This window comes from Cottoperca gobio, unplaced genomic scaffold (genome assembly GCF_900634415.1).
Source record: "Cottoperca gobio unplaced genomic scaffold, fCotGob3.1 fCotGob3_319arrow_ctg1, whole genome shotgun sequence".
In the NCBI taxonomy this organism is placed as follows: Eukaryota; Metazoa; Chordata; class Actinopteri; order Perciformes; family Bovichtidae; genus Cottoperca; species Cottoperca gobio.
This window is the reverse complement of record NW_021166927.1, coordinates 69,859-88,501: the sequence shown is the minus strand read 5'-3', so window position 1 is coordinate 88,501 and position 18,643 is coordinate 69,859. Positions and strand designations below refer to the sequence as shown.

Below are 18,643 nucleotides of genomic sequence, written 5' to 3'. Positions count from 1 at the left end.
TTACTATGTTATAATAACGTTCTACTTGTTACTACGTTATAATAACGTTATACTTGTTACTATGTTATAATAACGTTATACTTGTTACTACGTTATAATAACGTTATACTTGGTACTATGTTATAATAACGTTATACTTGTTACTACGTTATAATAACGTTATACTTGTTACTACGTTATAATAACGTTATACTTGGTACTACGTTATAATAACGTTCTACTTGGTACTATGTTATTATAACATTATACTAAAGTGATGTCTGGGGACAATATCACTAAAACAGTTCCAACAGGGCAACAAACCTTCAGGATGGTTAAACGTTCTTAGCAGAGAAATGAAAGGTGAAGAGTTTATTGAGTGTTAAACATCCACCTCAGTGCGACTTCCTGCTTCAACTTTGACCTACTGTGTTTACGAAGTGTCCGCACGCTTTCCCTGAGCAGTGAGCATCATCTCCAACATCTCAGACTCACGTTTCACACTTTGACCTCTAAAATAAAACGTTTTCTAAATAATCTGCTTGTTTTAATGCAGCTCTGAATGTCGTGAGTTAATACAAGTTGTAATTCTCAGTCTTGTGTGTTTCCTGCAGGTTCTTGCAGCGCATCGATTTCCTTTCTGTTTTAGTGAAGTATTAAAAATCAATTAGCCGACTGTTTCCCGAGGTGTGTGATCCATCACGCTGGAGTCTGCATTTAGAAACATTATTAATGTTGAGGATGCCGTTAAAGTGCACGTGCATTTTAATGGTCTGCAATGCATCACTTCATATTGTGCTGAAATTAATGTTAGCTAATGGATGTTAGCATGCTAACAGGCTAAAGGCAAGTTTATTTATACAACACATTTCAGCCACAAAGCAATGTAAAGTGCTATACTCCAAACATCAAAGCATCCAGACAAAGTGCAAAAGTAACACAATATAAAAGATTTAAATCCCATAAAAACATAATTAAAGAGCCAAAACAATAGAACATTAAAACAGAATAAGAGGGGTTTAAAATAGAAGAATAAAAGTTACAGTTCTGTCTAAGAAATGAAGATTTGATTTAAAAGAAGGCAGCTTTCTGAGAGTTTGTTCCAGATGACACTCTGAAAGTGATAGGGTCACCAACGTTACTGCAGCTCCTCCCGGGGGGACATGAATGATGAAGCACATTTCATTTCATTGCATCCAATAGTTGTTACAAAGGTCAACCTCATGGTGGCGCTACAGAAAAAGATCAGAGCATCACCAAAGTCTGCAGGATTCTTCCTCTGGAGAACCTGCACATATGCACCAAAGTCCTTGACATTACATTTAATAATTGTTGAGATATTCAAAATAAAAATAAATCCAACAATAAAGACGTTTAAACTGATGAATCTTCTCCGTCTGTTCTCCAGGTGACGTTCACCAAGCGTAAGTTTGGTCTGATGAAGAAGGCGTACGAGCTGAGCGTGTTGTGTGACTGTGAGATCGCCCTCATCATCTTCAACAGCACCAACAAGCTGTTCCAGTACGCCAGCACCGACATGGACAAAGTCCTGCTCAAATACACCGAGTACAACGAGCCGCACGAGAGCCGGACCAACTCAGACATCGTGGATGTAAGTCACACACACACACACACACACACACACGTCATGTAGGTCACTTAATTGATGAATCAATTAACAGGAAAAAACGTTAATTTTTAAGCAAAATGGCCAAAAGGTTCCAGCTTCTTAAATGTGAATACTTGTTGTTTTTCTTTCTGTTCTCTTCAGCTTTGAATCTTTGAACATTTTATAGACTAGATGTCTGATCGATTTGTTAAAAAGTTATTTAGCAGTTTAATCCTTAGTAAAAACAATAATTAGTTGCAGATGTAGCCGCTCAGAGGCTGGAAGGAAGTTTTTCAATGTTATTCAGCCTTCGATTGTCGGCCATGTTTGTTTGTGTTCAGCACAGTTTGTGCTGAAACGTGTTCTGTCTGGACTTATGTAACCGTGTTAGCAGAACACAATAGCCTCTGTGGACACACACACACACACACACACACACACACACATTGTGGATACCTGCACAGACACTCTGTGGGGACTCGCTAAGCACAGCATGTCAGCAAGGTCAATCTTAAGCTGTCATAAGTCAAAGAGCAGCAGGAGTCTGGTGCTGCAACACTTCACTTCAATGTGAAGCACAACTGAAGAGAACAGGGACTCTCCTTATTTCAGAGGCTGAAAACTGCATTTTCTGACCGATTCATCGAGAAAATAAACGTCATCTTGGTGTAATCCTGTTTGTATTTATCAACCTCTGAAGAGATTTAATTTAATATTCATTGAGACATAAATTGTGCAACAGAAACAAAACGACACATTCTCCAAATGGAGCTGCAGATGATTATTATCCGTTCGTTTGGTCTTTAACATGTCAGGATGAAGTCCAAGATGATGTCATGAAATATATTCCCCTTAATATAAAGCAGATCTCACACAGCAGCTGTGTTGTGCACATGTGCTGTCTGTGTTGTGCACATGTGCTGTCTGTGTTGTGCACATGTGCTGTCTGTGTTGTGCACATGTACTGTCTGTGTTGTGCACATGTACTGTCTGTGTTGGTGCGCTGCACCTGTGTTGTGCACATGTACTGTCTGTGTTGTGCACATGTACTGTCTGTGTTGGTGCGCTGCACCTGTGTTGTGCACATGTACTGTCTGTGTGCGCTGCACCTGTGTTGTGCGCTGCACCTGTGTTGTGCACATGTACTGTCTGTGTGCGCTGCACCTGAGCTGTTCCCTCCACATGGCCTCTTGACTGCCCCGTCAGAGCCGGTTTACATGCTCTGTAATCCCCTGTAATCCAGCACAATCCCGTTTATCTCGTTACTATAATCTGTCTTCAACTCTGCAGTGTATCCACACGGTGTGAACCAGCCGGCTTATTTACTGCTGCTCACTGCTGCACTCACGTTTCCTCTTCCTGTCTTCTGCTTTGTGAGTCTTCTACTTGTGATGCAGAGCGCCAACGATTCATCGATTAGTCCATCGACAGAAAAGTAATCAGCAACTGTCATAAAGACAATTTTCATGACAAAATGTCAGAAAAGTGACAAAACGAGACATTTCCAGACATCACTTTGAACGATTAATCGAGGAAATGGTCAGATTAATGGATAATGAAATAATCGTTAGCTGCAGCTCTATTTGGAGGGAGAATCGCATCTCGCCGTCATCAGGCTGCTGCGGAGATTTCAATTAAATAACTTTAGAATGTAAAATGTGTTACGTAACATGTGTTATATGTAACACGTGTTAACATTTTGAAAAGAAGGTTGTACTGTAATGTTTGAGCGTTACGAAAACCCTCGACCCTGGAAACCGTAAAATTTCTGAACTCAAGGTCTGATCCACTGCTGTTTCCAGAGCTTTCAGTCACATCTGGAGGTCTTCCTCATCTTCTGCTGCCCAAAGCAAACACTAAGATTACAGGACGTATGATTGCACGTCTTTTTATTTACGACCAGAAACATCTTTACAGTCACCGTGATGAAGGCAAGATGGCCGCAAACCGTCGTGCATTAAATACAAGTCGTGACTTCTTCAGTTTGAATGCACTCGTGTTGACGCTCTGCACCTCGCTGTGTGTGTTGGTGATTGTTCACACACATGATCGCTGTGTGATTCCCGTCTTTAGCTGATAACAACACGCCACGCTTAATCTGGCTATTCTCTGATTGGATGATGAGAGAGATCTCTGAGGGTCATGTGTCACCTCTCGAGCGGTAATGCAACAACACATGGTGCCAAGGTCACGCTCGCTGTGCCAGGACGAGCTCGGCACGCCGCAGCTGCTCTGAGCTGCTGCGGCGGGACTCTAAGTGAAATGCATCTCTCTTTCTGAGAACGAGAGGAAAGATGGATGTGAAACTTTCCTCTCCATGTGAAGTACGAAGCTGGAATCAGGACGTGGTTAGCGTAGCTTAGCATAAAGACTGTAAACAGGGGAAACAGCTAGCCTGGATCTGTGCAAAGTTCAGAAATCCAACAACAAACAGAAACAGACCAGCTGTTTGAAATAATTAGAATAAATTAGAAAGATAATTAGTAAATTAATCAACTTTCATGGTTCTAGATCTGCTGCTTTTTCTTTGAATGATATTAATGGTAATAATATGAATGTAATAATATGAATGTATTAATAATATTATTATATTATTAATAATATGAATGTATAGGTAATAATGTTAATAATATTAATATATTAGTAATAATATATTAATATATTACTAATATATTAATATTATTACTATATATTAATATTAGTAATAATATTAATTAATTAGTAATAATATTTATGTATTAGTAATAATATTTATTATTAGTAATAATATTAATTAATTAGTAATATATTAATTAATTAGTAATAATATTAATATATTAGTAATAATATTAATTAATTAGTAATAATATTAATATATTAGTAATAATATTAATATATTAGTAATAATATTAATATATTAGTAATATTAATTAATTAGTAATAGTATTAATTAATTAGTAATAATATTATTATATTATTAATAATATGAATGTATAGGTAATAATGTTAATAATATTAATTAATTAGTAATAATATTAATGTATTAGTAATAATATTAATATATTAGTAATAATATTAATTAATTAGTAATAATATTAATGTATTAGTAATAATATTAATTAATTAGTAATAATATTAATGTATTAGTAATATTAATTAATTAGTAATAGTATTAATTAATTAGTAATAATATTAATGAATTAGTAATAATATTAATGAATTAGTAATAATATTAATGTATTAGTAATAATATTAATGTATTAGTGATAATATTAATTAATTAATAATAGTATTAATGTATTGGTAATAATATTTATTAATTAGTAATAATATTAATTAATTAGTAATAATATTAATGTATTAGTGATAATATTAATTAATTAATAATAGTATTAATGTATTGGTAATAATATTTATTAATTAGTAATAATATTAATTAATTAGTAATAATATTAATGTATTAGTAACAATATTAATTCATTAGTAATAATATTGAGGGTTGTACTTTGGGATCTGGATATTTGTATTTTCATTATTTTTACAAACTGCACAATCAAAGTATTAATGTAACACTTTAACTTCTTAAAGGATCAGAGTACTTCCTCTACCGCCGCTGGAAAGAGCTGCTGATGAATTCTTTGATTGACTTATCGATTAATAGTTTTTTATGAACTTCTTGAGTGCAACATGGTGTGTGTGTGTGTGTGTGTGTGTGTGTGTGTGTGTGTGTGTGTGTGTGTGTGTGACAGTGAGCTGTGAAAAGACTCCAATGAAATATCTGCCAGACAGGAATTTAGTAGAAGAGAGCCTCCTTTGTTTTGGTCATCTTTTTTTTTCCCTCATGTGGCGGGTTGGCATGTTGCCTCCGTGTGTGTGTGTGTGTGTGTGTGTGTGTGTGTGTGTGTTTATAATGTATCATCTTATTATGTTGTGTTCATTAAGCCTGGGAACTTTGCTGCTATTTATAAAACGTTTCTGCATTCCTCACTTTAACCTTATTCTGCTTTAGCCTGGTGTGTGTGTGTGTGTGTGTGTGTGTGTGTGTGTGTGTGCGTGTGTGATGTTTCAGATTAGAAACAGATTTTCAATAAAGTCAAGCATACACACACACACACACACACACACACACACTGTGACGCTCACACATGCTGCAGAGTGAGTCCAGTTCCTTTGTGTTGGCTGCGATCCCTCCCAGCTAAATGGCTGGAAACCGGTAGTGGTCTAAAAATAACCCAGTACACAGCTAAGAATAGCCATGACGGGCTGTGAGTGTGTGACTGTGGTTTGCCTGTGGATGAGTGTGTGTGTGTGTGTGTGTGTGTGTGTGTGTGTGTGTGTGTGTGTGTTTAGGAAAATAAAGAGAAGCAACTTGAGTCTGAGTAACAGTCTTAGTTCCCCACAACCTCCTCCTCTTCCCTTCATGACCAGCGTGACCAGTCCCCTCTGTGCCTCCTCACAGGGTTTACAGCAACACTAGTTTATATACATGTGCTATATGTACTAAAGTATGAGTTATAATTCATATAGGAATGTTGTTACACATCCTTTGTGCTTCAGTAACATCTGTTAATAATCAGTTAGACGTTCAGATTCAAAGCGAGGCGGATGTTAGCAGGTAGATCTTTACCCTGTTCACCATCTCAGTTCAGCGTGTTAGCATGCTAACAGCAGCGTGTTAGCATGCTAACAGTGAACACACACAGCAGCTGATGAACGTCTTCAGTTCTGCACGTTTTTGGTTTAAGTTATTCATTTTTTGTGGATTTCTGTATCATATTTAAACTTTTGTGTGTGTGTGTGTGTGTGTGTGTGTGTGTGTGTGTGTGTGTGTGTTCAGTACATTTGTGCTAATTTTGGACAAAAGTTCCATCTGCTGCCTGAGCGCTGGTCGTGGGACGGTGTTAAAGCTGCATGTCATGTTCTTTGGCACACACACACTGGTGTACACATATACTCATACAGTCATGTAATGTGGAAGTGGTGGTGGAGGAGGAGGAGGAAGAGGAAGAAGAGGAGGAGGAGGAGGAGGAGGAGGAGGAAGAGACCACCCACGAGAAAAAACAAAGCAGTTGAAGGAACTGAAACTAAAAAAAAAAGAATTGATGGAAAATGGAAGCGGAGCGGGTGAATGTGTAGATGGATTTGGAAGGAGGAGGGAGGCTGGCATGATATTATGGCATCCTCCCCCCCTCAGCTGTCCTCCCCCCCCCCCCAACACACACATTCCTGCTGTGGTTAAAGTCTTTAAGAATATTTAAGTTCTGCACTTTCATTGTGTTGCTGCTTCATGATATTCTGATTAACATTGAGATTATATTCTATAATATAAAGTGTGTGTGTGTGTGTGTGTGTGTGTGTGTGTGTGTGTGTGTGTGTGTGTGTGTGTGTGTGTGTGTGTGTGTGTGTGTGTGTGTGTGTAGGCTTGTGGAGTGGGTTTTATGTTTTAATAGACGAGCCAGATTGTGAGGGAGTGACGAGAAGCGCTGCGGAGTAAAAAAAATAGCCTTCTACGGCCATCGCTCCCGAGCAAAGCTAGTATTGGTGGTAGCTGCCCCCCCCCACCACAGACCCCCCCCAGACCTACCCCACTACCCCTCCCGTCGCTCTGAAGCCAAGCAGGTGGACATGACTGGGATGAGTGGGATAGCTGCACTGGGCCGTGTGTGTGTGTGTGTGTGGACTAATGGGGTGTGAAGTGTCACTGAGAACCAAACCCCATACTGTACAACACACACACACACACACACACACACACACACACACACACACACACACACACACTGGTGGAAGAAGTGCTTTAGATTTATCGTTTGGTCAATAAAATGTTGGAAAATGAGAAAACGTTCCCCTGACGTCTTTAAATGTCTAATTATAACTATATATATTTTATATATAGTTATAATTAGACTTTAATAAGATGTAAAACAGAGAAGATATATTTGAGACGCTTCTTCTTCTGACGATGTGCATGAAAAATGACATTTATGATTCAAGGATCATCAACATGGTTTGAGATTACAAACACACACACACACTATCAAACTTTATTGAAGCGTATGTTGAGTGTGTGAGGTGTGTGAGGTGTGTGAGGTGTGTGAGGTGTGTGAGGTGTGAGGTGTTAAACACACTGTGGAGTCTCACTGGGGGAATATCTGCGGTGGTGGCGCCACCTGGTGGCTAATATGCACGTTTGGTTTTAGTTTTTCAAAATATGCTTAAAGCAGCAAAAGTAAAAATAGTCATTAATGCAGAATGACTCATCAGTTCTAATTATTAATGCATTTTAATTACTTACTAATTACTGCATCTAAAAATACATCATTTATCAATCTGTAAAGTAACTAAAGTAAATAAATGTCGTGTAAGAGTATCATTATTGTTTTGTAATCCTTCACATCCCTCAGTTAATATTTGGAAAAGTGTCACAAGTATTATTTAATAATCTGTTTTAATTATTAAGTTTATTCTGAAACGTCTAAAACTTCCCGTCAGTTTGTTTTAGGAGATTTAAGTCACATGTGGGACAGAAAGACGACCTTTTGATTTACTAATTGATAAAGTTTTTTAAGATATATTGACGTGTATATATAAGTGAACAAGAGTTGTCCAGCCGTGTTGACGTGTCTCGTGTGTCTCGTGTGCAGACGCTGCGTAAGAAGGGTCTAAACGGCTGCGACAGCCCCGACATCGAGGCCGACGACTCTGCAGGCCAGAGCCCAGAGTCAGACGACAAATACCGCAAAATCAACGAAGACATCGACATGATGATCAACAGACAGAGGATCTGTGTAAGTCCCTCCTGTGTTGTGCAGTGGATGTGTGTGAGCGAGCGTTCCTCTCCGTCACGTTAACGCTCCTCATTGTCCAGCAGGGTCTGCTTCCCTCCAACTACGACATGGGCGTCTCCCTCCCCGGTAGCAGCCCCAGTGGCCTGCTGTACTCCCACCCGGGCTTAAACTGTGGCTTAGGGAACCACAACCTGCTGCCCGTCTCACACACACACCCCTCCCTGCAGAGGAACAGCATGTCCCCTCAACGGCCCTCCAGCGCTGGGAATGCAGGTAGAATACATGAAGATATGTTCAGCTTCATGATGTCTGGAAAGTGTAAAGTGTGTTTCTGAGTGTGTGTTGTGTGTGCAGGTCTGATGGGCTCGGAGCTACCCAGCAACATCGTCTCCAGTGTGGGTGAGACTGATTTCTTTATTCACTTCAGAGCGCTTCTGTCCACTTAATTATAATGAAAGCTACATTTAAATGTGAACCTCCCCTGTGTGTGTGTGTGTGTGTGTGTGTGTGTGTGTGTGTGTGTGTGTGTGTGTGTGTGTGTGTGTGCGTGTGTCTCCAGTTAATGGCGGCTACAGTAACCACTGCACCTCCCCGCTGCTGTCTCAAGGAGGCATTTCCAAAAACATGCACGATAAGAGTCCTCCTCAAATGAGCATGAGCCGTAAACCCGACCTCCGGACCCTGATGCCCCCCTCCAACAAGTGCAACAACATGCCCACCATTGTGAGTCTTCATTCCACCGGCGCTTAGTATTTTATATCATGTTATTGTAGTGATTTCCCTACAAAGTCCATCGTTTCTTATGGAGACTGACTGTGGTCTGTGCTTTAATGCTGCTCCAGTGTGAGGACTTTGATCTGATGTTGGTAAGTAATTCTTAAATTACAAAACGGTATGTACAACGACGAAAGTCAGAATCAGGTTTATTGATTATTTTAATACAAGGAATTTGCCTTTTTGTGCACAACAATAAAAGCAGTAAGAGAAAAAGGAAACAAAGTCAGAAAAATTACAATAGAAATATGCAAAAAATACAACAAATGTTTTATATTTCTGTATCTTGAATAAATAAATGTTGTGCAGTAAAAAGTACATTTCCCTCTAAAATGAGAAGTTTCATAAAAATAAAATACTTAGTTTCACCTCTGGTTACTGCGTTAATAATGCACCAATTTAGAGTTTACACATTACTCTTTGCTATATTTATTATATATAAGAAACAACACCTTCCAGCCAAGTAATATTTCTTTAGCCTTATTTATTTTAACATTATTTATTTATTAACCCTTTAACTTTATTGTTCCATCCTCACACTTCTGAATCCAAACTTCTGCCTTTCCAAAAACATCAGTTCTGGTTTTATGTAAAGTTCTGCACAACTTTCAGGAATCTGAATGTAAACAAAGAAGAGTGTGATTATAAACTTCTTTCAGCCAATCAGAGCAGAGCTGCAGATAAATGTTGTTTCACCTTTAAACTGAGATTCTGCAGAAACGCAAGTTTCTGTGGAACATGTAACACACACATTAATGTAGCAGGAACATGTAACACACACATTAATGTAGCAGGAACATGTAACACACACATTAATGTAACAGGAACATGTAACACACACATTAATGTAACAGGAACATGTAACACACACATCAATGTAACAGGAACATGTAACACACACATTAATGTAACATGAACATGTAACACACACATTAATGCAACAGGAACATGTAACACACACATTAATGTAACAGGAACATGTAACACACACATTAATGTAACAGGAATGTAACAGGAACATGTAACACACACATTAATGTAACAGGAACATGTAACACACACATTAATGTAGCAGGAACATGTAACACACACATTAATGTAACAGGAACATGTAACACACACATTAATGTAACAGGAACATGTAACACACACATTAATGTAACAGGAACATGTAACACACACATTAATGTAACAGGAACATGTAACACACACATTAATGTAGCAGGAACATGTAACACACACATCAATGTAACAGGAACATGTAACACACACATTAATGTAACAGGAACATGTAACACACACATTAATGTAGCAGGAACATGTAACACACACATTAATGTAGCAGGAACATGTAACACACACATTAATGTAACAGGAACATGTAACACACACATCAATGTAACAGGAACATGTAACACACACATTAATGTAACAGGAACATGTAATACACACATTAATGTAACAGGAACATGTAACACACACACATTAATGTAACAGGAACATGTAACACACACATTAATGTAACAGGAACATGTAACACACACACATTAATGTAACAGGAACATGTAACACACACATTAATGTAACAGGAACATGTAACACACACATTAATGTAACAGGAACATGTAACACATACATTAATGTAACAGGAACATGTAACACACACATTAATGTAACAGGAACATGTAACACACACATTAATGCAACAGGAACATGTAACACACACATTAATGTAACAGGAACATGTAACACACATTAATGTAACAGGAACATGTAACACACATTAATGTAACAGGAACATGTAACACACACATTAATGTAACAGGAACATGTAACACACACATTAATGTAACAGGAACATGTAACACATTAATATAACAGGAACATGTAACGCACACATTAATGTAACAGGAACATGTAACACACACATTAATGCAACAGGAACATGTAACACACACATTAATGTAACAGGAACATGTAACACACACATTAATGTATCAGTAACATGTAACACACACATTAATGTAGCAGGAACATGTAACACACACATTAATGTAACAGGAACATGTAACACACACATTAATGTAACAGGAACATGTAACACACACATTAATGTAACAGGAACATGTAACACACACATTAATGTAACAGGAACATGTAACACACACATTAATGTAACAGGAACATGTAACACACACATTAATGTAACAGGAACATGTGACACACACATTAATGTAACAGGAACATGTGACACACACATTAATGCAACAGGAACATGTGACACACACATTAATGCAACAGGAACATGTAACACACACATTAATGCAACAGGAACATGTAACACACACATTAATGTAACAGGAACATGTAACACACACACATTAATGTAACAGGAACATGTAACACACACATTAATGCAACAGGAACATGTAACACACACATTAATGCAACAGGAACATGTAACACACACATTAATGTAACAGGAACATGTAACACACACATTAATGTAACAGGAACATGTAACACACACATTAATGTAACAGGAACATGTAACACACACATTAATGTAACAGGAACATGTAACACACACATTAATGTAACATGAACATGTAACACACACATTAATGTAACAGGAACATGTAACACACACATTAATGTAACAGGAACATGTAACACACACATTAATGTAACAGGAACATGTAACACACATTAATGCAGCAGGAACATGTAACACACACATTAATGCAACAGGAACATGTAACACACACACATTAATGCAACAGGAACATGTAACACACACACATTAATGCAACAGGAACATGTAACACACACATTAATGTAACATGAACATGTAACACACACATTAATGTAACAGGAACATGTAACACACACATTAATGTAACAGGAACATGTAACACACACATTAATGTAACAGGAACATGTAACACACATTAATGCAGCAGGAACATGTAACACACACATTAATGCAACAGGAACATGTAACACACACACATTAATGTAACAGGAACATGTAACACACACACACATTAATGCAACAGGAACATGTAACACACATTAACACATTAATGTGTGTTACATACTTTTACCTGCGTATGGTTTTGAGGTTCTGAGTGTATATATATATATATATAACGATATATTTCTTTCTTCCGTGCAGAACCAGAGAATAAATCACTCTCAGACCGCTCAGTCCCTGTCCTCTCCTGCCGTGTCCATCGCTGCTCCGACTTTACCTGGACAGGTGATGGGCGGGTATCCGTCCACGCTCTCCTCTTCGTACGGCACAGGTGATCACAACACACCAACACTGCACTGCACTGCAGAGAGTGAAGGAAGTATTCAGACCATGTACTGCAGTAAAAGTACTAGAACCACTCTGTGAAAACACTCAAGTAAAAGTATCAGCACGATGTAGTTACTGTATGAAAGTATTGACTGATTTGTTCCATAATATTTCTTTGTTTATGTTTATTATGACTTTATGACGCTATACTATGATGGTGTTTACTTTAATTACAGGGAGGGCAGAACAACTGTAATCTGAAAAGTAACTAAAGCTTTTAGACAAATGAAATGCAGTATTATATATTTATTTTATATATATTTACTGAGATATAGTAGAAGTCTATAGGTGCATCCAAATACCTTGACTTTGTACTTGTGTAAAAGTATAAGCTGACATTTCTGTGTTTCCCCTCAGAGTTCTCCCTCAGCAGCGACCTCTCCGCTCTCACCGGGTTCGGAGGTTCTGGTCTTGGATCGGTAACGAGCTGGCAGCAACAACAGATCCAAAACCTGCAGCACTCGGCGCTCGGACACATGGGGTGAGTTCCCGCGAGAGCGACACAAACGCACGCGAGAAGCCGAGATGTTAACCGCCGTGTCTCTCGTCCCGCAGGAACTTGTGTCAGAACTCGAACCTGAACTTGTCCGTTCATCCCAACCTCCACATCAAGTCCGAACCGGCCTCTCCTCCCAGAGACCGGAGCGTCGGCGTGATCGGCGCGGGACTCCTCGGAGGAGGCGTGACCACGGCCGGATACTCCACCGCGGGCCGCTCCCCCCGGCGACAGCGCATCCAGCTGCGGGAGCTCGTACGAAGGCAGCGAGGAGCGCGACGATCACCACGGGAACTTCCTGCTGCAGCCTCTGTCCGCGCAGGACGAGCGACACAGCCCGTCGGTGAAGCGCATGAGGCTGTCAGAGGGCTGGGCCACATGAGGGGGCTGCGGAGGGGGAGGGGTGTTAGGAGAGTTACCTTATAGTGTTATTAGTATTATCATATTCTTCTTGTACTGAGTGGGTGTGCTATATGTGTAATGGTAACATGTACGTGCGGGGGGGCAGAGTCAGCTGTATCTACAACATGTACTGTGGCTGACGTGTGCACGGAGCAAACACCGCTCGCACGTTCATCAAACTGCTCACTCGTTCATCTATCAGCAGGAGAGCCAATCAGAGACGAGGATTCACGCCACGCCTTTAAAATACAAACCTCACATTTGACTTATGTTATAAGATAAAAGGTTATTTCTGTGCAGCTGTTGCTTTACAAAGTAGGAAATATTGATAATAACAATATGGTGCAAATACAAAATAATGGGGGGGGGGGGGGGGGCTGCAACACCAAGTCTGTTATTCTGCAAGCACGTCATTTAAAAAAAGAAAATAAAAATCTTAATATATGTAAGAATCAGTAAATAATAAGACACTCGCTGAAACAATAAGGAGAGAAAGTTGTTCACTAATAGAACCGTCACAGTGTCGTGCACCTGTCATATTCTGAGCAGTTTGATGAACGTGTGCAGGATGTGAGACGACACGTGCTGTTTGTCGTGTACATGTATTGCTTGTTTGGTGTGTGTGTTCGGGGGTGGGGGGGTATAATAAGTAAATAACATATGTTTCATGCACACTCACGTGCACATGTATGCAAACTAACAAAACAAAGTGAAGAAGTCTGGTACTCTGAACGGTTTCATAACATGCATGAGCCGGCGAGGTGAAGCGCTCCGTCACGCCGTGTTGCAGGTTCAACATATTTGCGCACATTTAAACATTATAGCACATTTAAAAATATGAACGTATGGAGGGTAAAGTGTGGCAAATAAGAGGTGTAGAGAGAGAGAGGGAGAGAGAGAGAGAGAGGAAGGAGAGGGAGGGAGAGAGAGAGAGAGAGAGAGAGAGGGAGAGGGAGAGGGAGAGGGAGAGGGAGAGGGAGAGAGAGAGAGGGAGAAGATGGAGAAGCTGGAGCTCTGGTGAGATGAGAGAAGCGGTGACCCGGGAGGTGTCGGTGAGAAGGTTATTTGCAACAGGTTGCATAGAAAAGAAGTTTCACTTGATGTGAAAACGCTTCTCAGAGTTAGTGAATCACTTTCAGAGCGCGGTTAGCAAACACGGGATGTTCAGCGAATTGCAATCCAGATGCACAAAAGTGTGGAAGTAGAGAAATGCTGCAAGGACTTCCATCTTCTAAGATGCTGAATAACTAAAGTACCACGACTGAATACTTAAATACAACAATTCATTATACGTTATGAGGGGAAACAAAGAAAAAGAAATGAAAGCAAATACAGGACGCATTCAATGTCTGTAAGATTCTTATTTTTTATTTATGTAGAGGTTATGAACCAAACTCCTGCATTGTAGCATTGAAATATTTTACTTTGAAATCCATCAAGTTTATGTGACTTTAAATAATTATTCTATTCAAGTGTTCAAAAATTCAGATGCTAAAAATGACAAACATCTCATTTACAAAACTTAAAATGTTCAGAGAGAAGGTTTTAAAATAAGGATATTCTGATGCAGGTGATGTATTCAAGTCTTCAGTCTTGTGGTTACATTTCACAAATAGTTGAATGAAAATAAATCTAATTTTTATGGCTTTTATTTACTTCCATACAAACACAACCTGGTTATAAAACGATTTTATGAATCAAACGACAGACTGAACTCACATCCGAACTTGAGTGATAACGAAACTTCACTCATGGCCTTGTTATATACACAGAGAGCACTAGCCGCTAGCTGTTAGCCGCTAGATGTTGGCTGTTAGCCGCTAACTGTCAGCTGTTAGCCGCTAGCTGTCAGCAGCTAGACGTTGGCTGTTAGCCGCTAGCTGTCAGCTGTTAGCAGCTAGCTGTCAGCAGCAAGACGTTGGCTGTTAGCCGCTAGCTGTCAGCTGTTAGCCGCTAGCCTGTTAGCCGCTAGACGTTAGCTGTTAGCCGCTAGCTGTCAGCTGTTAGCTGTTAGCTTAGCAGTCAGAGTGAGGATTGCGCTCCTAAAAGCCATATCCAACAGGACAGTGATGCTTTGCTGCACAAAGTTTATATAGTGTTATGTTTTGAATTCTTTATTATATCAAATTGATATTGTTGGATGTCTGCAGCTCTATTTAATAAGATAACAGTAATATAAGAAGCAGATGGGTGCACTTCTAGTAAACATTCAGGGAGATTTTAAGTCAGCTGGAAGTTAAAAACAAAACAATAATTCACCTTTAAGTTTAGCTGGTGTCAGCAATATTTGGACAAATTACTTTGTGGTGATTATTACAATATGCAGTTATTACAGTGGTGGAAGAAGTCATTCCAAGGCCTTCATTCACAATTCAGAGCTGGTTTTAATCTATATTTTGTATTTAGAAGCTTTTTTTTATAAAGTAAAATCTTAACTTGAGATGTAACTGAAGCTGTCAGATAAATGTAGAGCAGTACAAGTACAATATGTCCCTATAAGAAGAAAGTAACATCACACGGAAATACTCAAGTGAAGTACAAGTACCTTAAAATTGTACTTAAGTACAAGGCTTGAGTAAATGAACTTCGCCCCACAGTATCTTTGTACGATAACTCTACAAGGACTTTGTGGACATTTTGAATAATTTGTGCCTTGTACCTAAAACTCTCTGACACCCCTCCACAATAAGAGTCTGACAGCTGCTGACGCACCTCCACAATAAGAGTCTGACAGCTGCTGACGCACCTCCACAATAAGAGTCTGACAGCTGCTGACGCACCTCCACAATAAGAGTCTGACAGCTGCTGACGCACCTCCACAATAAGAGTCTGACAGCTGCTGACGCACCTCCACAATAAGAGTCTGACAGCTGCTGACGCACCTCCACAGTGCGCGTCCTTTAAAGAGACAGGCACGTGGCTGAGGGTTGTTCACATTTGAATATTTTGCTTTAAATCTGTATATTTGGAGCTTGAACCCTCAGCAGTCTGTCTGTGCCCCATCTGCTGTCAATCCAGCGAGTAAATGAACTATTACAATAAGATAGTAGCTGCTCTAGTTAAAGAAGCCTGCAGGTTAGTTCCACACTCCACGATGATCCACGATGATCCACGATGATGTCTGTTGAACCAGGGCAGAGCCCGGATATGTTTTCTTCTGCACTCCTTTCTTTAATGATGCCCGTGTTGTCTCCGGTTGGTCGGCTTCCAGCGGCTCCACACACCGGAGGACAGCAGAGCCAGGAGCTCGTCCTCCGGCTGCAGGTGGGGTCCACTGTGGGGGGGTGGAGTGCAAACTAACCAAAGTGTTTGTGTTTTTGGTTTGATTATTATTTCATTAGTAACTGCCTGGACTTGTACCTCAACATGCCCCGATGAAATTACTGTATTTGTATTTGACATCCGTGAATGTGCAGTGTACTGTGGACGTGCACGCGGGCTGTATCTCCCCCTCTTCTCACGTGCTTCTAATAACCACCAGGTAAATGTTCGACAGATTGTTAGCGGCATAAGCTGGCCTTTGTCGCCACTTGGAGACAATGTCTGTCAGAAGAAAACTAAGGTGCACAGTCAGAGATCATGTACAGCAACTCCCTCACTCAGAGATGTGCTAGAGTTTGTATTTTGCAGAAAACATTTACAGAATAAAGCAGGCTCTGTTACTAATGTCTCCGTGTGGTTTGTCTTTGCTTCGTGTCACATGAAGAGGAGTCAAAACGTATATGATGTAATAAATAATGTCACGAACTTGTAATTACGAAATTGTCATTAAACAAATTATATGGTAATAATACTTTTTAACATACTATATAACTTATTTTTGACTATGACTTTTATATATATATATTTTAAATACTATACTATGACTTTTATATATTCTTTTAATTACTATACTATGACTTTTATATATATATTTTAAATACTATACTATGACTTTTATATATTATTTTAATTACTATACTATGACTTTTATATATATATTTTAAATACTATACTATGACTTTTATATATATATTTTAATTACTATACTATGACTTTTATATATATTTTAAATACTATACTATGACTTTTATATATATTTTAAATACTATACTATGACTTTTATATATATTTTAAATACTATACTATGACTTTTATATATATATTTAAATACTATAACTATGACTTTTATATATATTTTAAATATAATACTATTACTTTATATATTATTTTATTACTATACTATGACTTTATATATTCTTTAATTACTATACTATGACTTTTATATATATATTTAAATACTAGACTATGACTTTTATATATTCTTTTAAATATGAAAACTCTGACTTTATATATTATTTTAAATACTATAAAATATGACTTTTATATATTCTTTTAAATACTATAATATGACTTTTATATATATTTTCAAATAAACTATGACTTTATATATTCTTTATTACATACTATGACTTTTATATTCTTTAAATATGAACTATGACTTTTATATATATATTTTAAATACTATACTATGACTTTTAATATATTTTTAAATACTATACTATGACTTTTATATATATATTTTAAATACTATACTATGACTTTATATATTATTTTAATTACTATACTATGACTTTTATATATTCTTTTAAATTACTATACTATGACTTTTATATATATTTTAAATACTATAACTATGACTTTTATATATTCTTTAATTACTATACTATGACTTTTATATATATTTTAAATACTATACTATGACTTTATATATATATTTTAAATACTATACTATGACTTTTATATATTTCTTTAAATACTATACTAGGACTTTTATATATATATATTAAATACTATACTATGACTTTTATATATATATTTCAAATATGAAACTATGACTTTTATATATTCTTTTAATTACTATACTATGACTTTTATATATTCTTTTAAATATGAAACTATGACTTTTATATATATATTTTAAATACTATACTATGACTTTTATATATATATTTTTAAATACTATACTCTGACTTTTATATATATATTTCAAATATGAAACTATGACTTTTATATATTCTTTTAAATATGAAACTATGACTTTTATATATTCTTTTAATTACTATACTATGACTTTTATATATTCTTTTCAATATGAAACTATGACTTTTATATATATATTTTAAATACTATACTATGACTTTTATATATATATTTTAAATACTATAGTATGACTTTTATATATATATTTTAAATACTATACTATGACTTTT

The 18,643-nt window shown here is 37.5% G+C and overlaps 1 protein-coding gene across 1 annotated transcript; it reads left to right on the top strand.

The window, feature by feature from the left end:
- The first annotated feature begins 256 nt into the window (after positions 1-256).
- Positions 257-17,054, top strand: LOC115005557 (myocyte-specific enhancer factor 2C-like). Its single transcript, XM_029427428.1, is given in 10 exon segments — positions 257-313; positions 1,388-1,591; positions 8,212-8,355; positions 8,436-8,628; positions 8,710-8,754; positions 8,915-9,078; positions 12,308-12,437; positions 12,851-12,974; positions 13,049-13,210; positions 13,212-17,054. Coding segments are annotated over 10 exon segments (1,383 nt in total). The 3' UTR covers positions 13,372-17,054.
- The last annotated feature ends 1,589 nt before the right edge of the window (positions 17,055-18,643 follow it).